This window comes from Camelina sativa, chromosome 1 (genome assembly GCF_000633955.1).
Source record: "Camelina sativa cultivar DH55 chromosome 1, Cs, whole genome shotgun sequence".
Classification (NCBI taxonomy): Eukaryota; Viridiplantae; Streptophyta; class Magnoliopsida; order Brassicales; family Brassicaceae; genus Camelina; species Camelina sativa.
In genome coordinates, this window is record NC_025685.1 from 2494404 (window position 1) to 2519464 (window position 25061).

Consider the following 25061-nt stretch of genomic DNA (forward strand, 5'->3'; position numbering starts at 1 on the left):
AAGTACTACTGTAGGATCTCGTGTTTTGTGTGACCACAACCACAAGCATAAAATAATATGGGATATGTTGTACTATAATTTAATAGTATTATAGTTAAATAGAATAAAATAAAACTAAACAATTAATCGTGTTAGGGTTTAAGGCGTTTATCTGTCACTCCCAAATCTGTTTGGGGGGGGGGTTTATGCAACTCAACTCTCAAGAGTTAAGAGAACTCTCCTCTCGCGTTATGGAGTAGATAGATTAGCCAACAAACCGGTAACTTGGATTTGTTCATCGATTTCTTTTTTTTTCTGAATGGATTCTACTGATGACGATTTTGGTGAGTTGTACGTTGATGACAAGGTTCATCTGGGGAAAAGGGGGAGTGATGCTTTCGCCGGCGGCGATGCAGGATTCGTAAAATCGTCTGAAGAATCGAAGTTTGCGACGGATTCCGGCAAGGATATGGGTTTCGAAGGGTCGGTAAACCCTGATTCGGAAGGAGAAACCAAGAAATTGGGTGCGGTGGCTGAGGATTCGAGTCCGTGTGACGACGACGCTTGTGCTGTGAATCTGAGCGAGGCGAATGAAGAAGAGTCTGAGTATAGTGATAGTGATAGTGACGATGATTTGAAAATAGTCCTGCAAGACGACGACGATTCTAAAGCTGATGCTTGTGCTGATGCCGTCGAAGCTTCCAAAGCTTGCTCCTTTCAGAGACGGTGGACTAAATACGCTTCATCTTGCACCGATCCTTCTTTTGGAATGTCTCAATATGGATATAGTTTCTCTAACAATTGGTCCAGGTTAGTCACATTGGTGATAATCATAACATTTGATTGGGTGAATCTGTTGCTTTAGATATAATCAATGTGTGTTTTTAGGTTTATTTAAGGTGATTGGAATAATGAATGGTTAATGTGTTTGAAGATACATGATGATATGTATTGTGATGTGTGTTTTCTCTTATGCTCAGGACACCTTTTGATGTAAATTTGGATCTGTTGGAGACTAAGCCATGGAGGAATCATGGTATGGATATCAGTGACTTCTTTAATTTTGGGCTTAACGAGCAAAGCTGGAAAGATTACTGTAAACCGTTGGTGAGTTAAACATGTTTGCGGTCTTGTTTTCCTATCATTTGTGGCAAGGGAGTATTTTGGTTTCAAGTTAATGAGTTACTTTTTCCTATTTAACTGAAGGGAAGAGCAATTGAGGTTGGAGGTGGAACTTTTGAGCGAATACCTTCTGCAGATTTGCGTCGTCGACGTGATTCAGACCCTGATGTAGTGATACAGGTCAGAGATTGATTAAAACTTGGTTTGTTGTTTTTTTTGCTTTCCTTATCTTCCATTTCTGATTAAATGTATGAAACCAGATCCCAGTTACTAATGATGCTGAGGAGACACCTGAAAAATCAAGGTCTCTCAACATAACATCGAATGAAGCGTCTAGAAGTGAGGATTCACTTTCAGATAGTGGGAAGGATTTGAATTCAGTCGATGATTCTCCAAAAGATGAAGCTTTTGAGGGGTCTCAGGATGAAAACACTGGAAGCTTCAATGGCGAGCAATCTCCTCCAACAGAAAATTGCTGCAGTAAGGAAATAACAACACCTTCTGATAAAGAAATGATTGAGGATGAGAAAGAAGAGAGTTTTTGCAGTTCTGATGAGGCGGATTCATCCTCAGTGGAGAGGGAATCATCTCTTGGAGATCGCATTCGTTTGAGCCCTACCTCTTCCTGTTCTGTTGGTAATAATGAGGAATCTGATGATTCTGAAACAGAGTCATTGAAAGATAGTGCTACTGATGACCAACGTGAAGTCAGTACCCCACCACGACAAGCTAGACTTGCAGAACATGAAGCAAGTAGTATCGAAAGAGAGGAAAGGAATGGTACAATGCATTCCAGACACGAAAGATCTGACGAAGACTCGACCAAAAAGCACTGTGGGAGAGCTGGCTATGCTGTACATGGGAGAATAAAATACAGAACTGTGAAGGATGCATCATCGCCTACACCAGATCCAAGTTGTGGCAGAAATGTTCGTTCTCGACATGAAAGTTTGTATCGTGATTCAAACAAAAACAGGCAGAATGGATCACGTATTACATTAGAAAGGGATGAGACTGAAGGTAAAGGCTTTCATTACTCAAACAGAGAAAAACGTCATGATAGATTGTATCCATCTGTGGATCATGCTCGGCATAGAGAGCAGAGGTTTGGTTGGCGCAGCAACAACAAAGAATCATCACTGGGTCGAGCTTTTGATCATTCTAATAGTTACAACTGTGAGGCGCGTCGTAAAGAGTATACCTCACATTCATCCTTGGATCTTAATCAGAGAAATTCTAGATCAAGTTTTAAAGAAGAGGATGATCGATATGGTTGGCATCATTGTGAAAGAAATTATGGTCATGAAAGAAGTCCTGTCCGAGCCTACGAGAACAACAAACAAAGATACGGGTATGATTGGCTAAGAGAACCTTATTATGAGGACTGTTTACCACTGACTGACATGGACTATAGGTACCGGTCAGAGTACTCTTCTGCATATGCAATCCATGAACAGAATCGCGAGAATGATCTTCACTGCAGAAGAAGGGGTGATTACGATTATAATCTGCATCGTCTTAGATATGAAGATGGATGTTACAGGGCAGAAGGGAGAATTTCATTTGACAGGGAGATGCGTTATTTTGCTGAAGTGGAAAGGAGAGAATTTCGAGGGTATAAAAGACATGAGGAATTATCTGAAATAGAGAAAAGACACGATTACACTCATGATTGGCATCTTGATAGATTTCTTTCAGAGGAAGATGGTTATAAATGCAGAAGCGAAGATGCTTGGCCCTCACCGTCTTTACCTTTGAGAGACTCGTGGTACAAAAATGAAGCAAAAGGTAACTTCCGGAGAGATGATACCAGAGACTTCAGAACAGTGGAGGCATATGACAGCCAGAATAACCAGTTTTATAAGGCTGCACCGAGAGATGGTTGGACGCATAGTCGTGGTCGTAGCGATAAAGTGAGCGTAAAAGATAGACTAAAGTGTGCTGATGATTGGGTTCGTCCTGATAGAAGGAGATATAATTTGGCAGATGACATTCAGTGTTCAATGACAGAAGTTACTCATCCGGAGCATCCATCATATACTGATGAGATATTACTCCACAACCTCGGAATACCAACACATAATCGAATGGCTATCAAACAAAGGTCTGGATACAAGAAGAGCCATATTCATGAAATTGATGAAAGACGTCACAGATCCAAAAGGCTGAGGGGAAGAGATGGGCAAGCTTTCATCAAACGTCAGGATCCGGTTGACTTAGCTGGTAGGCAAAGAAAGGTAAAGATGGAATCTAAGTGCTTTTAAACCTAGATTTAGCTAGATTCAGTTTTCCAGATTAAACCAGATTTCACTCTCCTACTTATAATTTCACTCATACATGCCAGGCTTTTCTTTATGTGGTCTGTCTTCTATACTTGATNTTTTTTTTTTTTTTTTTTTTTTGCTACAATCTGTATTATTAAACTTAAACATCATATAGTGTACAATGAAGAACATGACCCTTCTCATGTAATTTTTGTGTGTGTGTGTTTCAGCTCTCTAACCAATCAAAAAGAGGATTCTCCAATGGCCAAGACACGATAGAACAACAACAAGGTGGTCAGAAATCAGGAAAGTTAATGTGCAGAAGTGAAGAGAAAGCTGTGCGAGTTGGAGATACAAATGATAAAGAAGAAGGCGAGATCATAGAAGGAGAGACGAACGTGAAAGTTGTTGAAATAGACAACGAGCGAATACAAGAGAGTCTGAAGAAGATGGAGAAACGGAGAGAGAGGTTCAAGGATACCAAAATGGCAAAGACGGTAGAAGCAACCGAACCGAGAGCTAAAACCGCCGATCTTGTGACTAATCAACAAAGACCGGCTAGAAAGAGGCGATGGTGTGCAGCTAGTTAAAAAGAAAGATCATGTAGGGGTTCCTTGGTTTTAACACAGTAGCGGTTAATTGATGTATAAACCGATCAACTAAAAAAGTGGCTGATCTAACAAAAAGTCACAAAACCGAACAATTGGCTGTGTGACCTGGTTTTGGATTTAAAGTGATACTTTTTTTGAATTTTTGACTATTATAAAGTTTTTTGAACTAGAAGATTTGACTTTTGACCAATGCATGGGAAAATTCATATTTTAAAACCGTAGACAATTAGAGCATAACCAGCAGATAAGAGAATAAACCAGACCGAACCGAACTGACTTCAAATGTTCGACTTTTCTTTTGTTTTATTTATTTATTTATTTGGGAATAATTTTCGTAGCCGTCGGATAACACGCGGCTGATCTGAAGCGCGTNAAAAAAAAAAAAAAAAAAAAAAAACAAGAGAGGAGGAAGGAGAAGAGAAGAGAATTCAAACCAGTTTCCATCGACGAACGTAACGAGAGGACCTGCCTATTAAACAGTCACGATTCCTCCTCTATCTCTCGCGTAGAGCTCTTCTTTCTTCTAACTTCCCAGGTCCGTTTTTTTTTTTCCTATTTCCAATTTCGAACCCAACCAATCAAAGGTCCTTGGAATTCATTTTTTTTTTGAATATTTTTTTTCTATAGAAAGATCCGTTTTATTATCTGATTAAGCTGCTCTGTTGCTCAGAATATTTTATTTTGTTAAAATTTATTTCGATTTCGATTTAGAACTAATAAAGTACTGGATCTGGTGGAAGTTACTGGTTAAGAAAGAGGAGACCCTAATAATACTTTCAAACGCTTTGATTTTTTTTTTTTACAAAATTGTTAGCTTCTGAAATCGGGTCAAATACGTAGAGTATTTAGTGTTTCTTTGAGTTAAATCTCTACGCAATTTTTGATTTTTACCAACTTGAAATTGAATTGTAGACTAGACAGTTACGAATCTGNTTTTTTTTTTTTTTTTTTTTTTTGTGTAATGTTTACTTTTTTTTCTTTTCTGGATGGGTTTGCTACTTACCGCTGATTTGTATGGCTTTGCAGAGACAAAGCTGTATCCATCGGTTGCTGCGAACATAATAAGGGGGGTGCAATGGCGAGGATAAAACCTCAAGCTCTTTTAAATCAAAGCAAGAAGAAGAAGACTCCCAGTCGCATTAGTATTTCCACTATTATTGTGTGTAATCTCGTAGTCGCTGTAGTCATACTATCCTTGGTCACAACTTATCGACATTGGTCCCAAAGGTTTATTTTTACTGCTTTTCATTTACTTCTGTTATCCTAGATGTCTCTTTTCATTATATGCTGTTTATAGCTACAGAATTTGATATTATTGGTTATCTCCCCAGGTCAAGAAACACAATTGAACATGAAACTCAGAGTCAGAGATTTGAGGTGCTTCTTTGATAAGTGTTTTTTTTTTTTCAATCCTGGTTGAACTTCTGAGCACTTAGGTTTAGAGTTTAGGATATATTACATATGTGATCTGGCTTTGCTTTGTGCTTCAGGACACGAATGCTGCGTCAGAGCAAAAGAGTTATGACCTTCCTGGTTATGCTGTAAGTTAATCTTGTTCATCAGTATTTGGAAGTAAAATGTTGATCCGACTTATATCTGGATATCTTGCTTTCTGTTTTTTTTTTCTCATCTCATGCAGGATATAAACACATCTAAAGGACTTATAACTGTTGAACTCTTCAAAGAAGGTTCCCCTGAAGTTGTGGACAAGTTTCTAGATCTATGGTTAGTATCAGAATTCATTTGTTATCATTTTAAGATAACGAAAAGTTTAGGGATTTGATTAAGCCAGGCCATGACTTTGTTCTTAAGTAGGAGTATTACTTGTAGCTTGATAGGATTTTAGTAACGCCAGTTTCTTCATTTTTAACCCTTGGCTCCTGTTGTACCCTTCTTGGAGTTTAGAATACGGAACCTCATAAAAGATAAAAAGGCTGAATCACTATCTGACGCTATTACAGCTTAATATGATAGTAGAACTTATTCGTTGAGTATTGTTTTTGCAGTCAAAAAGATCACTTCAAGGGAATGCCGTTTCATCGGGTTATAAAAAACTACTTGGTACAAGCTGGTCACTCGCCGAGCTCTATACCTGTAGAAGAATGGACAGCTAAAGGAAAACTCCGTGGTCGCCTTCACACAGGGTAACTTGCTTGTGCTCTGCTTCTGGATTTTCAGTGTCAATGTTTATCATCTCTTCTTGGTTTAAAGTCTAAAACCTACCTGTATGTTCTCTTGTTATTCAGCCCAAAACATGAGGCATTCATGTTGGGGACACCAAAAACAAAAGGGAACAACAAGGATTTTGAGCTTCTTATCACAACGGCGCCAATCCCGGATCTGAATGATCAGCTTATAGTGTTTGGAAGAGTCCTTAAGGGAGAGGATGTAGTACAGGTTTGATCCAACCGAACGAACCACACTCTCTCTTTTCAGTTTTACACTTTATGGTATGTTCATGTATTAACGATTCAGTTATATCATTACAGGAGATCGAAGAAGTGGATACGGATGAGCATTACCAACCGAAATCGCTAATAGGGATCACTGGTGTTATACTGAAACGAGAGATATGAAATGAAAATCTCTATCCCTTCCGTACGTCTTTCCTCTGTAAATGAGGCCCACGCCAAATCTTTTTCTTCATACTCACTGTTTGTATAAACCCTCTTTTTGAGGTTTCTCTTTTCTTTTCTATTTTACAGTTTCTTCTTGTTTTTGTAATTTTATTTGATCTTTCTCGAGGAAATAGAATCTTTGTTTGATATGCTTCTCTCCTTATGCGTTACAACAACACAAATTTAGATGCCTAAAAATTACATAAGTTAATCTTATCTTTCGTTTTGATATACAAACTTTAAAATTATACTTATTTAATTCTCTGTTCTTTCATTTTTCTTTAATAAAATACATCTAACTGAGAAAAAAATTAAAAATGAATTTGAAAATCCTAAAAATAATTTCTTTTTATAACGCTACAAAGTTTCTCAAAAACTCTTGGAAAACTCTTAAAATATTCTTTTTAACTTCTTAAACAATTCTTAAAAGGTTCTCAAATCGTGGCTGTTCAAATCGTGGCTGTTAAAGAAATACAATATAAAATCGTGTTTATAATAATAATAAACAGACAAGTTAGTTCATATAAGCATCCAAAATAACTTTTGTGTATTTGAGTGGGAATAGTTAAATTGTTGGTGTACTTTTTTAAAATTTTGTTAAAAAGAAATATTCGAAGTATAGACAAAATCTGTCTTAAAAACACAAGTATTTACTCGCATAGTCTCTCATTAGCAAGTTTTTTAAGAAATAGGAAATTTTGGAAAAAATAATCTATTGTTTTTGAATAGATTAAAAAGAAAAAAAGAAAAATCATATTTTCTGCAAGAAACCAAAAGTTACAAACTTACAACCCATGGTTCATCAAGAGGAAGATACAATCATTAATCTTGTACCAAACCCCTTTGTTACATTTCTATCATATAAAATATAGATAACGACTAAGACAAAATGAAAGCTCCAAACCGGTCTTGTTATTTTTGATTCCTCACTTGCATAACTGCATGCTAATCTTCAGGAGAGAAGACGAAGCCTGCATATTATTAAGGTTAATTTGGATGCCACCTCGCAGTCTCTTCATCTTAGCTTTAAATTCCTTGAGCTCCTCAAGAGTAAACTCCTCAATGGGCTTATTAAACCTATCTTCTTCAGCAGATTCAAGCCACTTGTGAAGTTCTTCGCCATGTTTCTTCTCAGCTTCAGTTTCTTCGATGATGGAGTTGAGGCGTTTACATATTTTCTTATCTTGCCTAGCTCTGCTGCTTCTACTATTATAGCCCGATGTTTCAAAGCTATCTGATTCTTCGAATTCATTTTTGAACCGTTCTGCAATCAAATCAAAATTCGGTTTCCCGAAGGAATAAGGTTTGTTTCCTGGAGAAAAGACAACAATACCAACCTCGTCGTTGCACAGAGTCGCAAGCTCACTCGCTTTCTTGAACAAACCCAGCCTGCGTTTCGAGAAGGTTACTTGCTTTGTGTTTGTGTCTTGCACTTGCTCCATCTTAATCTTTCTCCTACCCATTTTTTTTTTAGTGAAATGCTTTGATGTGGTTGTAATCTATGTTAATGTAAATAAGAAGAAGATTGATCTTTCTCATGTATTTCTTTATGTATTTATAGTAATGAATGTGGGTAAAGTTGTCATTGGACCTCATCATCATATATGTGTAGTTTTAGTAAATTATTGTTTTTGCATAAATACATTTTAAGTAACTCCATTTTAAAAATCTTTCATTACCTTATGAGAGCTTTGAATAGCTTATATGTATTCAATCCATATCCATTGATATTAACTATTATTAGTATTATATTTTACTATTGGAGCTCTTATTAATTGGTAGTTTGAATTACCCAATAGAAAATTATCAAGTTAACAAAAGAAATTTCTTTTTGTACCTAAATAGTTTACTTTCACCCAAACACACTTAAATAGTTTGACAAAAATAAATCTTACATAAATTTTTCAGAAATTATTAACATTTATGTATTAAAAATAAATAATATGTGTCATATTTTTTTAAAAAGTAATATTTCTGGATAGAATTAATTATAAACTTCTAGTTATATTACATTTACAACTCATATATATATATATATATATATATATATATATATATTGACAGCATTACAACTCATATATTAATTTATATTCAATTAATATACATTTGCGGGTATACATTTAAATTAAAGTAGTGAATGGATTTGAAGAAACCAAACTGACAGTTTCCTATTATAAGCAAAAGTGGATTTCAAATATTTCACTAAGTCACAAAGTCAATAATCGCCCTTCCGAGCAAAACCGAGTCTTTTTGAGACTTGTATGTAAAACCCAAAAGGCTAGCCACTAATAATAACTGTAAATAACCAAAAATTAGCTTGCAATATCAGCAACTCAGCTGACGCATGTAAAAGAGTAAATGTTTTTATGTGGAGACCAAGTTTTTCGTCATTAGTCTTCAGTGGCTCTTTCTAGTTCTGCTCACGTTAGAGCTCTGATCCGTAAGGAACTTGAGGACATCAATTAGGGATCTTAGCCGGTCCCAAATGTTGAGTCCGTAAAGAGTTTCCACTAGTGCCTCCTGGAATTCAAACGCGTTTTCTGCTACCGGGTACTGTGATATGACCATCAAAGAGTCATGTTAACAGATATTAAGATAATCAGATTATTTTTTCAGTGTTTGTCACAAAACTTGCCTGAATAGGTTTTGGAATCTTGGTTTTGATGAGTGGCCAAAATCTATCTTCAACCACGGATTTCACGAGGCAGCATGCTCTTAGACCTTCTATACCAGCAAACCTTCCAAACCCACTATCTTTTACACCTCCAAACGGGAGCGACTGCAAAATCATGTCATACTCTTAATCATGGAAGTGATGGTTTACCTTCTTTTTTTTTTGTCTCTTTTCCAAAGGTAAAATCCTAGACTAAAGCCAGTGATGAGTACCTGGCACATGTAGTTTGATGCAAAGTCATTGATTGCAGCAACACCGCACTGAATTTGGGAAGCGATTAGTTTGGCACGTCTCTTGCTTCCAGAGAAAACAGCACAGCCAAGTGCATAACGTGAATCATTCGCCAGCTTTATCGCCTCTTCATCGCTGCTGAATTGCATGATTGGCATTATTGGTCCAAAGGCCTGATTCTCACGCATTAATAAATATCTTAAGAACTCAGAGTGTGCATTGTATGATGCACCAACATGCAGCAACAGAAGCAAGACGAACCAGTGAAGGTAAGGTCACATACCTCTTCTTTCATTATTTTCATGTTGTGGTTTACATTGATGAGAACAGTTGGAGGGAAATATTGTTCGACTGCATCTTCGCCTAGATGACCAAAGCTGCCACGGACTGCAATTACTGCTCCTTTGTCTAAGGCGTCATTTACAAGGCTCTGTAGGTGCTCAGAGTGCTCTTGCAAACATATAGCACCCATGTCATACCTCCCAGTTAGAGGAGGACCCTGATGTAAAAGAAGGATTTCAATAAGAACATAGGAGAAAATTTGAGAAAGAGAAGACTAATGTGGCGGGAACTAATAGATTTTTGGTTAACTCAAACTTCCACAGCATCACATATCAAAATGCCAGTTAACCTCCTATGTGGCTTACATATACTAGTAGGAAACATAGGAATAGGATTCGAGGGTGGTATAAACAAAACCCATTACGACATTTCTAATGAAGAGGCTGGAGTCAAGATGAAAAACATCACAAGACAAACAAGTATCAGAAACCGCCTGAATTTCTGTTTATAATAAGGATCAAACTAAATGGCACGCAAATTGTTATCCGTTTTTTAATCACAGAGCACTTACAGCAGAAACTGACTTCACAATCTTGGTTACTTGGCTAATGAATGCACTGTAAATTTCTTTGTGAACATAGAATCTTTCAGCACCCGCACAGTTTTGCCCGCTTGACTGAAGAGTGCCCCTAACAGCCACTTGTGCAACCTAAATTGTACAACAGAAGCATTAGTTTTATCAAGGGAACATCCTCCTTTTTCCAATAATAAACCGTAAGAGCACAGAAGAGAGTACCATGACACAGAAAGAACACTTACATGTGAGACATCTGCGTCTTCACATATGATAAATGCATCTTTACCACCAAGCTCGAGAGTGACAGGTGTCAATGTCTCGGCAGCGTTTCTCATTATCTGCAACATATTGCATAAGTACAACTCGTAATAAACTGATTAGAATGAAGAACCAAGTGTGAAGACTATACCATCTTGCCAACAGCTGTGGATCCAACAAATATCATTTTATCAACAGACGAGACAAGTGCTTCTCCGGTTTCCGAAAACCTGCAAAGAATGTGTTAGTTGATGAGATGAAATCAACTTAATACCAACATGCATGCTAAGGAGAATTGCGTAAGTAAAATACACAGACCCTGTTATCACATCGACTAGATTTTCAGGTGCTCCAACAGCAGCTAAAGCTGCCTGGATTATGCGGAAGTAAAAGCATCCTGACCAGCTAGCGTGTTCTGAAACCTGCAGAAAAGGTGTTTCAACTATCAGAAACATATACAAAATCTAAAGAAAGATATTTGCTTTGAAGAATTCTAATAACTTCCTCTCAGTAGTTGCATTGCTCACGATGTTGACATCATATAAACAGTAACATGCTAACTTATTCAAATATGGAATACAAATGAATGGCATTGCCTTGGCAAATATACATAATCAAAAGGATCAGCGAGCTATAAAAATAGAAAAAAGACAGCAGTTTACCTTAATAACAATGCCATTCCCAGAGAAGACTGCAGCCAGCATAGGATTGAAAATATTGTGGAACGGATAATTCCATGGGACTATAGCTCCAATGACACCAAGGGGATGGAACTCTACTCTTGATACTTTATGAAGCATCGCTCTTCCTGAAGACCTGCAGACAAATTAAATTAGACTTGAAATCATCTCTGTGCAAGAATCAAGGAAGAACTATGATTCATACTGATATTTATACATGCTATGATGGAATTACCGAGATTCAGGCTTTAACCATCGTTCGCCCTCAGAAAGAAGCCAAGTAATTTTCTCACAAGTAGTCATTATTTCTCCCAGAGACGCATCTACCATAGTCTTTCCAGTGTCACGTGAAGATACTCTAAATAACGGGTGATATCTTAGCATCATTTGAGAAAAAGTACCGAGGGAAAGCAAAAGCTGTATATCAAACCACTCAGTAATACAGAAACAAATCCTTACTCGCATATAAGCTCTTGGTATTCAATAATGTACTTCAAAAGAATCCGCAGGAACTGCCTTCTAAGCTTGAAACTACTTTGAGCCCAAGTTTTTTGAGCCTTCCTTGATAGTGCTACTCGCTCCTTCACCTGAAACACAAAAATGTAAACCATATGTCAGGATAAGATAAGGTGAATCGCCTAGAGAGAAACATATGGATTTGAGTAACGGAACCTCCATTCAATTAAGATTTAAACAAAACATAAGTTCTTCACAGAAAAGACAGCAGCTACTAACCTCAGCGGGCGACAGAGCAGGGAAATATCCCAGATATTTCATTGTGGCAGGTTCATAGCATTGAACTTTTTTGTCTGACTGTTGGCTCCTTCCTCTCGGAGGAATCTAAAGCCAATGTCATAGAGAACTTATGATTCAGTATGCTAATTCACAAGAACAACTGATCTAACAGTTAATTAGCTATCATGATAAATCAACTATAGTGGACAAATATGGAAATCAGAGTTAATTTCATAGTACTGAGATATATGATTGATACCTAAGTCGTAAACCAAAACAATAAGAGAATATATACGACCAACAGCTTAAATCTCCCAATCACTTGAGGATAGAAGAACTCACATAGATGAAGCTATTCTCCTCCGTCTCTTTCCCATGAGCCAACACTGTTTCCAAAATTTCATTCCAAAAAAAAAAACCAATAAATCAAACATCTACGGAGTACTGTTCATACAAACCGAGCAAAAAAAGCCATTAGAAGAAAGTAGGAGGTGGTACAGAGAAGGAAAGATACCATCGGATGCGTCAACGTCAATGGAAGGAACATTGGGAGGAATGAGCATAAGAAGGAACTTGCAGATCGCGTAAGCGAAGGCGAGAACGACAAGTGGCCACCAGAACGGCATTTCCAAATTGTTCAAAGATTCCTCCGCTAGGGCTTTGCAATTCCAGCGAGGCGACAACGCCGACGAAGGATAAATCTCGGCGTCTCCGTCAAATCGGAAAAATGGAAATAGGAATCAACGACGAGCAGATGATGGATTTTTATAATATTTTCTGCTTTTTTATCTTTTTTGTTGTTTTCGAGTCCACTGGAACTGTGAGAATGGTACGGGTGGTAATTTCTTGCAACATTAAGGGTAATTTCAAGCATAATTTAAAAAGTATTATGTTATTATCCACGTTGAAGAAGAAGCTACACGCCAAGAACGTGAACACGACACAAACGCGACATATATATCTGGTGCGTAATTGCGTTTGTTAAACCGAATTAAAGTGTTAAACCAAAAATTTGAACCGAGTGGTTCAAATTGTTTCGAATTAAACTTAGGTTTCACAGAGCTGGACTCCTTCGCAATTCACAGAAGGAACGAAACAGAAGAGTGTAAAGATGTCAACAACAAGAATTACATATATCTCGTCAAATGAAAGACACACTATACAACATATGTCTACTCTCAAAATCTAGTTTCCTCTAATCCTGGTTCCTCTGGTGATCGACAAATCCGGCACAAAACTTCATCTTCGTCGTCGTTGTCTGTATCTTCCGGCGGAATATTTTGGTCGCTTATCGCCGGAGAGACGTCCATCTTTGGAAAATGCAAAACCTCTTTTTTCACTCTCTCTCTCACTCTACTGAAAAATCCTGAAGCAGCAAGTTAATGCATTGTGGTAAACCAACAACACACGCAAACCTTAAAAACAAGTAACTGGTCCTATATCATAAAAATAAAAGAGGATATAATGGCATAGCTTGTAATTTGTTACTATTGATTCAATGATTCCTCTGTGCTTTTCTTTTTGACAAGCTACCGTCTGCAGCAGAGCAGAGTGTTGACTACAACAGAGTGACCTTCTACGGTGCTTCCTATTTACTATGGTAATTAATATCAAAGTTTTTTTCTTCTTTTTTACCTTTGTTATAGTACTAGTACTTTCTAATTGTCCATTTTTAGTATAACAAAGCCAAAAAAATAAAGGGCGCGTGAATTCCAACTTTACAAAAAAAGGAAGTTGTTGTATATTGTAGAATTCTTATTACTGTAGTTTCAAATTTCAAATGTATCTGATGACTTGAATTCCAACTAAGCTGATTTTCGATTAAACGGTACTACTCAAGTAAGTCCGATAAAAATATTGTTTAAATACATTATAGAATTTTTATAGTAAAAAATGTCTCAAACTAACTTTATTATTGGTTTCAAATTTTTTCCAAACCAAACAAAGGTCTCTACATTCTAGTGATGAGAGGAAAAGGAAGAAAATTTGAAAAAGTAACAGCTATTGTTTTTTAGAATTTAGATTTTGGATTGTTTTTTTTGTCATTGTTGGTGCGGGATTCAGCACCCCCAACATACCGGTCTAAATCATAAATCGAAATTGAGTATTTAAACTGGGAGTCCGGTTTAAATATGGATTCAACCTATAAATGAAGGTCCAACTGTGTCGAAGGGTCCAGTCCCATAATGAGAAACCGACTTCCCAAATCGCCTGGCGGCCGACCTCACCAGGAAAGGAGAAACTTTCATGTTCTTGGTTTGGTCGATTAGGAAAGTAGTTATATTTTGTAATCATAGCATTCATATAAGTAGAGGGATACCTCCTCCGTGTAAGACATCCAGCAATTAATACAAAAACCCTAATTCTTCTACTTTTACATGTTCTTGAGCGGAAACCCTAACTTCTTTTTCAATAGATCTTAATTCCCTTTTGCTTACTAGTTCTGATTCGAATTCTTAGAGAGATAACTTTATTGAATTTGTTTTCCCCATCAAACAAATTCATTGTGTGAAACTCAGTTTCTACAGTAATATGGGTTTTCTATTAATAATCAAAAGGATTACAGGTAGTAACTATGTAAAGTTACTAAAGGGATAATGATAAAACAAACATCAATATATCCCTCCAAAAAATATAGGCTCTAAACCTGCTTTTCCAAAAAGAAAGAAAAATGGGGCTTAAGTTAAAAGAGAGAAAGAGAGTCTTTTATAATCAAAAAGTTCATGTAACCACAATGGGTAACTGATGACAACATACGATTGCACTAAGGTATAATATGGAACGTTTTGAGCGAAGAGAGAAACTCCTCAACTGTACTCTCCATTCTGGAATCTTATTTAGTAGGATCAACATTTCTGATTGTTGACATACTTTATTCTGATTGTTGACATACTTTATGGATTGAATAAAGGAATAAAAAGGTTTTTAATATTTAAATACAAGATGCGTTACAAGGTTAAGTTGACGTGTTGACCTACTTTATCGCAAAAAACTTCACATTTTAATTAGTAATTACTAATTACCCCTGTTTTAAGAAAACACGAATGTTACAATTTGGAAAATTGAATCGCCGCCATTTACGTTCATCCAATCCCCATACTAATTTTTTTCTTTTTCATCAATCTCTGTTCCCTTTTTATCTTTCATAAACTTTTCTTTTTTTCTTTTTTTCTTTTTTTCTTCTTCTTTCTCTCAACGGAAGAGAAAAAAAGAAAAAAAAAAGAAGAAGAAATGGAGTCGAATAAAACCTTTCGGATTATCGTGATCGTCACGGTTTCTACTTTGGCCACGATCTTTATAACCCCCGTAGAATCCAAATACGTCGGCGCGAGATCCCTACTCCATGTGTTTCCACCTTCCGAATCAGAATCTCGATCTCCTGCACCAGCTCCCGGACAAGAAGTTATGAATCCGATCACTAGTCCGGCTTATTCTCCGGCTGATGAGACAGATATTGACTCTCCCGCGGCATCACCTGAAGCTCCCACCCCGGCGGCTGAGACAGATATAGACTCTCCCGCGGACTCACCTGAAGCTCCCACCCCGGCTGAGACAGACATCGACTCTCCCGTGGCATCACCTGAAGCTCCCACTCCGGCGGAGTTAGACATCGACTCCCCCGCGGCGTCACCAGAGGACTCGAATCCACCGTCTGAGGAAGATGATCTCGAGACTTCTTCTTCTCCTTCTCCATCTGCACTATCTGGNTATGTAAAGTTACTAAAGGGATAATGATAAAACAAACATCAATATATCCCTCCAAAAAATATAGGCTCTAAACCTGCTTTTCCAAAAAGAAAGAAAAATGGGGCTTAAGTTAAAAGAGAGAAAGAGAGTCTTTTATAATCAAAAAGTTCATGTAACCACAATGGGTAACTGATGACAACATACGATTGCACTAAGGTATAATATGGAACGTTTTGAGCGAAGAGAGAAACTCCTCAACTGTACTCTCCATTCTGGAATCTTATTTAGTAGGATCAACATTTCTGATTGTTGACATACTTTATTCTGATTGTTGACATACTTTATGGATTGAATAAAGGAATAAAAAGGTTTTTAATATTTAAATACAAGATGCGTTACAAGGTTAAGTTGACGTGTTGACCTACTTTATCGCAAAAAACTTCACATTTTAATTAGTAATTACTAATTACCCCTGTTTTAAGAAAACACGAATGTTACAATTTGGAAAATTGAATCGCCGCCATTTACGTTCATCCAATCCCCATACTAATTTTTTTCTTTTTCATCAATCTCTGTTCCCTTTTTATCTTTCATAAACTTTTCTTTTTTTCTTTTTTTCTTTTTTTCTTCTTCTTTCTCTCAACGGAAGAGAAAAAAAGAAAAAAAAAAGAAGAAGAAATGGAGTCGAATAAAACCTTTCGGATTATCGTGATCGTCACGGTTTCTACTTTGGCCACGATCTTTATAACCCCCGTAGAATCCAAATACGTCGGCGCGAGATCCCTACTCCATGTGTTTCCACCTTCCGAATCAGAATCTCGATCTCCTGCACCAGCTCCCGGACAAGAAGTTATGAATCCGATCACTAGTCCGGCTTATTCTCCGGCTGATGAGACAGATATTGACTCTCCCGCGGCATCACCTGAAGCTCCCACCCCGGCGGCTGAGACAGATATAGACTCTCCCGCGGACTCACCTGAAGCTCCCACCCCGGCTGAGACAGACATCGACTCTCCCGTGGCATCACCTGAAGCTCCCACTCCGGCGGAGTTAGACATCGACTCCCCCGCGGCGTCACCAGAGGACTCGAATCCACCGTCTGAGGAAGATGATCTCGAGACTTCTTCTTCTCCTTCTCCATCTGCACTATCTGGAATCGACGTTTTGAGTTCGGCCAAAAACATTTTGAATACGCCATTGTTGTCTCCGGAGATCAAAACCATCTGCGGCAAAACCGACTTCCCTCCGTTATGCGAATCCTCCGTTAGTCCTCTGTTAACCGCTCAGCTGAAACCAGACGTTTCCTCCGTCCTCGTTCTCGCGATCCAAGCTTCGATCAACGCCACCAAGGCGGCGATGGCCATCGTAGAAAAAGTAGCCGCGGATGATTGCAAGGAGCTGTACGACGACGCCCTTGCAAATTTGGAAGACGCGACTAACGCCGTTAAGTCACGTGACATTGCCACCGTTAACACTAATTTGAGCGCGGCGATGACGGACTACAGCACGTGCAACGACGGCTTCGAGGAAGCGGGAGAGCCTAACCCGTTGGCTGACGTGGGCGGTAAGCTTACGAAGATGGTTAGTAACTGTCTCGCTATCTCTACGTTGATCAAGTGATAAGATACGACGGCGTTTTGAATCGCTAGAGATCGAAAACTGTAAAGTGTTGTTTTCTTTAAATTTGAGTTGAGCCTTGGACGGGTTTGAACGTCGTTTTCGAAATATCCAAAATTCCAAAATCATATTTTAAAGAACGTGAGAGAGCTTTTTATTAGGCTTATGTATGGTGTAATGTTTAACCAGAGATAGATCATGCATCATCTATCTACTAATTGTTGTATTATCATATGTGGATGTCAATTTCTCGTAAAAACAAAGTGATATATATACGTAATTGTATGTTGACCATAAACAAAGCGACTCGGATTTCTTGTTGGATGGTGCCCATAGAATTTGATATATTCAATAACCAAGTCTTCATTTTTATTTAATTTTGGTTCCTAATTAACTGAGAATATATAAATATTTTTGGATAATTGTTGTTTTAAATGAAAGAATATATAATGTCAAATTTTCTAGAGTTCAACAAGTTAATTAAAATGTTTAACAGAAAAAACAAGTTATTTAAAATGTGAAATAAAAAAAATTGGTATTTTACCATTTGTGAAACTGCAAAATGCTGGTCCATCCAAACCAATCTGAACTAGTTGGTTAACATGTTTTTTTTTGTCCATCAGTTTCATTCAATAAACCAAATTGGTCCGCTCTATTTGGTAACCAGTTTACAACTGCCAAATGAAATAACCAAATTTACCGAAAAAAAGTTTAATTAACAAAAACGTATGCTAATTTAATAAAAATCATTGGGATAAAGACAAAGTACCATTTCGCAATCGATTTAGGTATAATCAAATTAATAATTAGTAATAGTAATCAGAGAAAATGAAAGAGGTTGGGAATTGGAAGATGAATGGAAGAAGTGTAATAGAATAGTAGACTACGACAAAAGGTTAATATCCCTAGCAAGTTTACATTCAAGAGGTCTAATCTCCATCGACCAAAGGTATTTTGTTTGGTTTATTTATTGTTTACTTTGATAGAACCATGTCCCCATTTTTCATCAATTAGTGATACTTCCATATAACCCTCTTATCAATGTGACATTATTTATATTTAATCTAACAACAATGTATTTTTTGTACCAAAAAAGAACACTATACTTTTGCGCCTAAACCGGATGCTAGAAATTTATTAAACGAACCTGGACCGTGAGCATTTGTAGTAGGGGCCACACGATCATTCTACTATTCAGCTTAATATTTATATTAAATACTGTTATATGACATTTTAAAATTATAATATTTCATTTATGAAACTATTTATTGTAGAACATTAACTCACTAAATCTTCTTTATAATGAATTATTTAAAAAATAACGTCGTTTTTTATTATTATGAAAAATTTTCTGTCCAAAAAATAAAAATACAAATACAAGGCCATAAAAATTAAAATATGGTAATATTAAGGTAGGTATATGTAAGGTCATTTTAAGCATTATTTAAAAAGATATACTACTAGAGTATTAATACAGATCCATGACAAATTGACAACTAATAATATCCCGCATATATAGGTCCACTTTTTAGTACAAGGATACAGCCACGTCTCAGAAAAATGCTTACAAAAACAAAAGGGGAAGAAGATTTTTTTTATTTGCTTGTTTGTTTATTAACAAGCTAGGTGCGAATACTTTCAAGGCTCGAGAAAAGATGAACTAAACCAAACCAAATACTGTATTTGCTTTTCTATAAGACTTCGGTTAAGGCATATTATTCAGTTTCTACTTTCTCGTCAGAACCAAAAGTTCTGATTCAACGGTTTGCTCAGTTTTAAAACAAAAGGAAACCAACGAAAATTTTAAAAGATTCTAGTATACCGTACCTACCTCTAGCAACAAGGAGTGGTGGTGACCGGTGAGCAAAAGATGGTAACGAACAAACAAAAATTGGATTTTCAAATACCATAATATCAAATATGCCAATTAAAATTAATCTAGAGTGATGTTGACTCTTTGACTAAATCTCTTTCTTTCCTTCATACTTACACACCTACTTTGATACACACACACGCAAAAAAAAGAGAAAAAAAAAACACCTTGGTGAGACTTTCTTTTGCACTTCGTCTGCTTCGTCTATTTTCGCAATGATTTACCCAAAAGATATTCGTATAATCATTGGAGTTATTGGTACGATCTGTCGATCTGCGATCTCTCCCTCCCTCTTTTACGTGCAAGCGATATGTTTATATATTAATTGGTTAGTACTATTTGTTTTTTTTTGGGTCAAAAGTGTTAAGTCGTTGTTGTTGTGATCACGGAACTAAATCGTCGTTGCTATTGAGATCGATGCTTATCCCAAAGTTTAATTTATATCGGTCGGTTTCGTTTTACCTATGTCTATGTGAGTGTATATATATAATATAAATAAAGAGAGGGAGTGGCTGATTTAATTAGCACAATTTCGATATGGCTATATATATTTTTCCTTACAATTTTTCTCTGGCTTGATGCAGGGAATATGTTCTGTCCACTGTGGTCTCCCTCTCACATATGTATTTCTTTCTCTTGTTTTTTTTTTTTACAATCGTTTTGTGTATGTCTCGGAAATCGAAGATATCTGAATATTGCTGATGATTTTCTCTAGTAGTAAAAATAAGTCCTTAAATCCAAACATACCAACCAAACACCAAACTTTCAAACAATAACGTCGGGTTGGCCTAGATCCCAGGAACAAGCATATACTATTAATTGAAAAACACACAACGATGTATCAAGACCACTGCTTATCTATTCCATAAACCCCCAAAAAAAAAAAAAACAACAGTTATAAATCAAATTCAATATGGTAATGGAAATCAATTAATAAACAAAAGTTACAAGTAAAAAAATAATGAGATAGAAAAAGGACTTACAAGGACGTAGATATCAATTCTGTAAATCAAAGAATTAATAAGCAGTCCAAATTCCAGCGTTGATGAAACTAACTAATGACAGCCAAAACGGCACGTATTCGAAGACCTTCCTTGTCTCTGGTATTTTGTCCTAATAGTTTTCACGCATCAAAAACGTAATCAAAACCGGTAATCAATACAGTTTTCTTATATATCCATCAATAAGCGAGAGAGAGAGAGAAAGATTACAATGGAAAATGTAAGGTAGATTAGACCAATGTCGAAAACGTTGCAAACAACACCAACGAATGTATGCTTGACTGATGAACTCTCAATTGCCAAAATAGTAGTACAATAGACCAGTGCCAAAAAAGCAGACTCAAACAAAAGACATACATAAATGAGATCCTTCTGCCCATCAACATCAACATAATGAAAAATCATTATACAATATTAGATATATATTTAAGCGAGCATTAAAGATGGATGGATACCTACAAGTGATTCGTCGTCGCAGTTGATCCGAAAGACAACGATGCAGATAACTAGGATAGCGAAACCGACACCATTACTAGTGGAGACGAGAATATTGTCCTTGTGAACAAAAGGGAGACCATACAAAACCCACAAACCACATTTAATCAGCATCATTAACTGATGATCGAGTTGATATCCCTTTACTGACTTCTTCTTGTATATTTGTATAAACTTTGGCCTGTAGNTATATATATATATATATATATATATATATATATATATATATATGAAAATGCTTAAGATCACTCTTGACTAAAATAAATGCTTAATCTGAATCTGAAAACAATAGTAATACTTAGATATAAAACGGAGAAATAATGATCTTAGCTAGGAACCACTAAAAGAAGACAGATAACACGCATTATAAATTAACCCTCGCCATTGTAGAGATTATGTTGCCATGTTGGTGACAAACTATAGAGAAGACAATAATTCAAAAGTAACGTTCGTAATAAAGTACAGATACACAGCATGAATGTGAAAGAGGGAAAAAAAAAACAAGAGAAAGAATTATTACATATGTGAGAGGGAGATCAAAGTGGACAGAACATTCCCTGCATCAAGCCAGAGAATAATTGTCAGTATATTTACACATATATATATATATATATCTCGAGTTTTGTGCTAATTAAAATCAGTCTCTCTATATATACGCTTTATTAATTTATTGAGAGATTCCGCCATTAGAACATCAGTATAAACTAAGATTTGGAATCACTCAATCAATACTTGTGCATGGAATCAGTACCATGTTACACACCACACCACACGGCTATAGATACGCAAGCACGCACAAAGATAAACTAATCGAGAGAGAGATCGCAGATGTATGGTACCAATAACCCCGATGAATATACGAATATCTTTGGCGCTAATCATCATTGTGAAATCGACGGAGGACGAGTCAATATTTCTCTTCGTTTTTTCCCTTTGGCATATAAAAGAATATTTATATGGAATTTTTAGTCAAAAGATCGTATCTTTAATTTGTGAATCCAAAACAATTTATATTGTTTGTTTGCTATAGTATCTTTTTCCTTGTTACTAGGTAGGTTTCGGTACAGACCGGTATAAAAGTAGAAGAAAGTAGCGAAGGCTGATAAATGCATAGAAGTATTTGGTTTGGATTGGTTTAGAAAAGATTGGGCCTGAATATTAAAGGCCCAACCCAAAAGCTGAACAGTCGATCGTCGTCTTGTCTTCATTTATTAATTCCAACAAAGAAACGATTGAGCTTTTCGCCGGCGATATTTAAACGGGACGGCATGAAAAAGAAGGAAAAAAAAAAAAAAGAAAAAACAAAAAAAAAAAGAGGAGAGAAAATCAGAAAAAATGGAGGAGATAAAGATTTGGGGACATCTCTTCCACATTTACCCTTCAGTTAAAGCCAATCCTACTTCTTCTTCTTCTTCTTCTTCTTCTTCATCTTCTCAAGGGACTCCATTATCTAATACTAGGGTTTCTCTCTCCTTCGTCTTCCCGCGTCCCTTTCTTCTCTCTCTCCCGCCGACTGCTTCTTTCCCTCGATATTTATTGGTGTCTGTGTGAGATTCTCGTTTGAATTTTGGGGATTTCTTAACGAATTCGCTTAATTGAGAAGAAGGTGTTTACTGTATTTATCGTTTCTCGTCTTGTTGTTGTTGTTGTTGTTGTTGTTGTTGTTGTTGTTGTTGTTGTTGATATCACTCTACTCTACTTGGCTTGTTTGATTTCTGAGAAGACGCTTGGTGGGTGGTTTTGGCTTCTCTGGTGTCATTGTTTTTGTGTCAATTTGAGAATGATATGTTTAATTTCAAATTTGAGAAAGCATATATGTAGTTTCAATTTTGAAGCTTTTCTTGCAGATGTTATGTAGTTTGTGTATATTTATTTAACTGTGTTCTTGTATTCTATACTGCAGTTAATTCTTGTGTATGGTTTGTCCTGAAATATTTGATGATTATGGAAGGCTCTCAAGGTTCTGCTTCTTCTACTTTAGCTAGTTTCTCCGGCAGGAGAAGGAGAAGCGCTTTGCCTCGTCGACCACGCTATATCAAAGGGTGCTTGCATAGTTTCACCTTTTTGCCACCTTCAACACAGGCAGACACTGCTCTTACTAAACAAGCTAACTCTAGTTTTAGGAACGCCAATAGTCTCTGTGGGTCTGTGAGTGAGAACCCACTGAAACTGAAGCTTAAGCTTGGAGGTGTTACACGAACGATCCAAACCAACTCTGAGGTGGGTGTTTGTAACCGATACTTTGGTTTTGATTTGTTCTTCATCATGCATTTAGTTGTTGTGAATCTTGTCTCCTTTCTGATATCCATGAGTAATGCAGGATGACCGACAAAAGCCATTACAGAATAAGGTTAATGGCAATGTACCAGAGCGCAGACATGGTCAGAAAACACTTTTTTTAAAGGAGATTCATCATCAATCTAGAGGATATAAGTCTGAGACTGTGAATGATGGTGCATCCATGTCCGATAAGAGCAAACGTGGTCTTAAGATACGCGTTTTGGATCCAGAACCAGACAGTGATGATGATGGAGACGAGGAAATCAGATACCTCGAGAAGTTGAAGTCTAAAAGGGTCAGGGACCCTCAGGAAGGTAAAGAGAGTGAAGGAAGCAGAAGGTTACACAGCAATAATGGTCATGGCATGGAAGACACAGAACAATTCTCATCTGACAAACTTGCTGTATCCGAAAGAAAAAAGCTAAGAATGGGAATGGTTGACTCGCTTCCGGCAGGAGCAAGTGGACAAATTCCTACAACAACACGTACTCGGGCTCTCCAATCAGGAAAAGATCCATATTCTGTCATCGGGTCGGGACCTCTTGAATTCCCTGATGGCTTACCTTGTCCCTCATCTAAAAGTGAGTTTCTCATTTTTGCCCTTTCTTATTACAAATCGATAGCTGTAGATACTGAAATCTGTAGACCGTGAACAATATCCAGGACAAAAACAGAAGCTTTCTGAGGTGGAGCAACAATCCAAGAAGGCCGAAGCTGCACAGAGACGGCGAATGCAGTCCGAGAAGGCTGCCCAAGAAGCTGAGGTAAAGTTAAATAAATTTTATCCGGTTACTTTATAATGCCAACACAAGCTGAATTACGGTCTAACTGCCTCTTATTTGTCTCTTCACCAGGCTGAAGCTATCAGGAAAATACTGGGGCAAGATTCTGGGAGAAAGAAAAAAGAGGAGAAGATGAAAAGACAACAGGAAGAACGAGCTCAGGTTCTGTCAATTGCAAATGACACTTCTTATATAAACTCTGTCGCTCTCTGTATCTGTGTCTGTTCTGACTTTATTTTTTCCTCTTCACAGGAGAAAGCTGCAAGATCAAGCACACTTGCATCAAACACTATCAGATTGGTTATTGGTCCAAGTGGAACAACAATGACATTTTCTGAAGACATTGGTCTTCCGGATATCTTCAAGCCGATCACGTACAGGTAAGCAAAACATTTAAGGATATATTCATCATATATGTAGCGTTGTGAGGTATTGTTAACTAAGAGCTTTGATGGATCCGTCTGCAGTTATCCTCCTCCGCGTGAGAAATGTGTGGGACCAAATTGCGAGAAAGAGTACAAGTACAGGGATTCAAAGACGAAGCTACCATTATGCAGTCTCGGATGTTACAAGGCCATTCAAGACAAGATAGAACAACCACTGATTCATTGCTAATTGCTTAACATGTTTTTGTTAGAAGTTATATATATATATATAATAGGTAGTAATTGTTTCTTAACATGAACGAAACTTTTTCGCCTCCTTTGTTCAACACTTCTTCGAGGGAAATTTTTGGTTGCTGAGCCCATAAGAATCGAAGTGACCTTTAATTTCAATTTTTGCTTGATAAAGTCTTGGTAAAATTAAAAATGTAAATAAAAAATCAAAGTCGATATAAGTTGTGCTAGAAAAACAGTTTCTTTTCATCCAGAATTGCATTTTACTTAGTTAGGTTTACACATTACAGTAAAAATCGAAATGGATATAAATGAAGTCTCATACTGAAAAAATTTAAGAAAAAAAAAAAAGAAAGGAAAGAAAAAATATGTGTGGCTGCTGGGATTCGAGCCCAGGTCTCCACGGCCACAACGTGGAATTCTCACCACTAAACTACAGCCACATTTGTTGGCTAGTGTAGAATTATAAGTTACATAACCATTCAAAAAACGTTATCTAATTCGGCTGTAATTTCTTTGAGCTTTGCATATGTTGAGACGAAGAAACGAAACCGGTAGCTCGGAATAAAGAGAAATTTCCAACTTGGTGGCTCCAAGAAGTCCACCAAGAATCGAGTGTTGTATCTTACGATACTCGTACAGCTTTACCCATGGAAAAAGTAGACTTTACAAATTTAT

The 25061-nt window shown here is 36.9% G+C and overlaps 7 protein-coding genes and 1 non-coding gene across 8 annotated transcripts; 5 read left to right on the forward strand and 3 right to left on the reverse strand.

The window, feature by feature from the left end:
* LOC104725875 (FIP1[III]-like protein) lies at nucleotides 91–4115 on the forward strand. The gene is made up of 5 exons (XM_010444656.2): nucleotides 91–789; nucleotides 960–1086; nucleotides 1186–1281; nucleotides 1362–3338; nucleotides 3596–4115. Exons 1-5 carry the CDS (start codon nucleotides 299–301, stop codon nucleotides 3953–3955), a joined length of 3051 nt encoding a protein of 1016 aa, XP_010442958.1. The 5' UTR covers nucleotides 91–298; the 3' UTR covers nucleotides 3956–4115.
* LOC104725972 (peptidyl-prolyl cis-trans isomerase CYP21-4) lies at nucleotides 4356–6748 on the forward strand. The gene is made up of 8 exons (XM_010444759.2): nucleotides 4356–4511; nucleotides 5003–5203; nucleotides 5308–5353; nucleotides 5467–5517; nucleotides 5616–5701; nucleotides 5983–6120; nucleotides 6223–6373; nucleotides 6466–6748. Exons 2-8 carry the CDS (start codon nucleotides 5052–5054, stop codon nucleotides 6550–6552), a joined length of 711 nt encoding a protein of 236 aa, XP_010443061.1. The 5' UTR covers nucleotides 4356–4511; nucleotides 5003–5051; the 3' UTR covers nucleotides 6553–6748.
* Nucleotides 7487–8059, reverse strand: LOC104726062 (agamous-like MADS-box protein AGL29). Its single transcript, XM_010444873.2, has one exon. It carries the CDS (start codon nucleotides 8055–8057, stop codon nucleotides 7521–7523), a length of 537 nt encoding a protein of 178 aa, XP_010443175.1. The 5' UTR covers nucleotides 8058–8059; the 3' UTR covers nucleotides 7487–7520.
* On the reverse strand, nucleotides 8744–12804 carry LOC104726152 (aldehyde dehydrogenase 22A1-like). The gene is made up of 14 exons (XM_010444982.2): nucleotides 12546–12804; nucleotides 12374–12417; nucleotides 12032–12136; nucleotides 11756–11883; nucleotides 11532–11654; nucleotides 11279–11432; nucleotides 10935–11038; nucleotides 10768–10846; nucleotides 10601–10696; nucleotides 10353–10490; nucleotides 9783–9998; nucleotides 9481–9672; nucleotides 9230–9373; nucleotides 8744–9147 (listed from the first exon to the last, which is right to left on the reverse strand). Exons 1-14 carry the CDS (start codon nucleotides 12655–12657, stop codon nucleotides 8992–8994), a joined length of 1791 nt encoding a protein of 596 aa, XP_010443284.1. The 5' UTR covers nucleotides 12658–12804; the 3' UTR covers nucleotides 8744–8991.
* Nucleotides 15263–15763, forward strand: LOC104726243 (lysine-rich arabinogalactan protein 17-like). Its single transcript, XM_019236341.1, has one exon. It carries the CDS (start codon nucleotides 15263–15265, stop codon nucleotides 15761–15763), a length of 501 nt encoding a protein of 166 aa, XP_019091886.1.
* On the forward strand, nucleotides 16333–17642 carry LOC109129690 (predicted GPI-anchored protein 58). Its single transcript, XM_019238302.1, has one exon. It carries the CDS (start codon nucleotides 16397–16399, stop codon nucleotides 17336–17338), a length of 942 nt encoding a protein of 313 aa, XP_019093847.1. The 5' UTR covers nucleotides 16333–16396; the 3' UTR covers nucleotides 17339–17642.
* LOC104726330 lies at nucleotides 21974–24538 on the forward strand. The gene is made up of 7 exons (XM_010445202.2): nucleotides 21974–22310; nucleotides 22608–22924; nucleotides 23025–23565; nucleotides 23648–23748; nucleotides 23839–23928; nucleotides 24019–24146; nucleotides 24234–24538. Exons 2-7 carry the CDS (start codon nucleotides 22643–22645, stop codon nucleotides 24379–24381), a joined length of 1290 nt encoding a protein of 429 aa, XP_010443504.1. The 5' UTR covers nucleotides 21974–22310; nucleotides 22608–22642; the 3' UTR covers nucleotides 24382–24538.
* On the reverse strand, nucleotides 24755–24826 carry TRNAH-GUG. The gene has a single exon. It is a non-coding gene; the product is annotated as a tRNA-His (tRNA).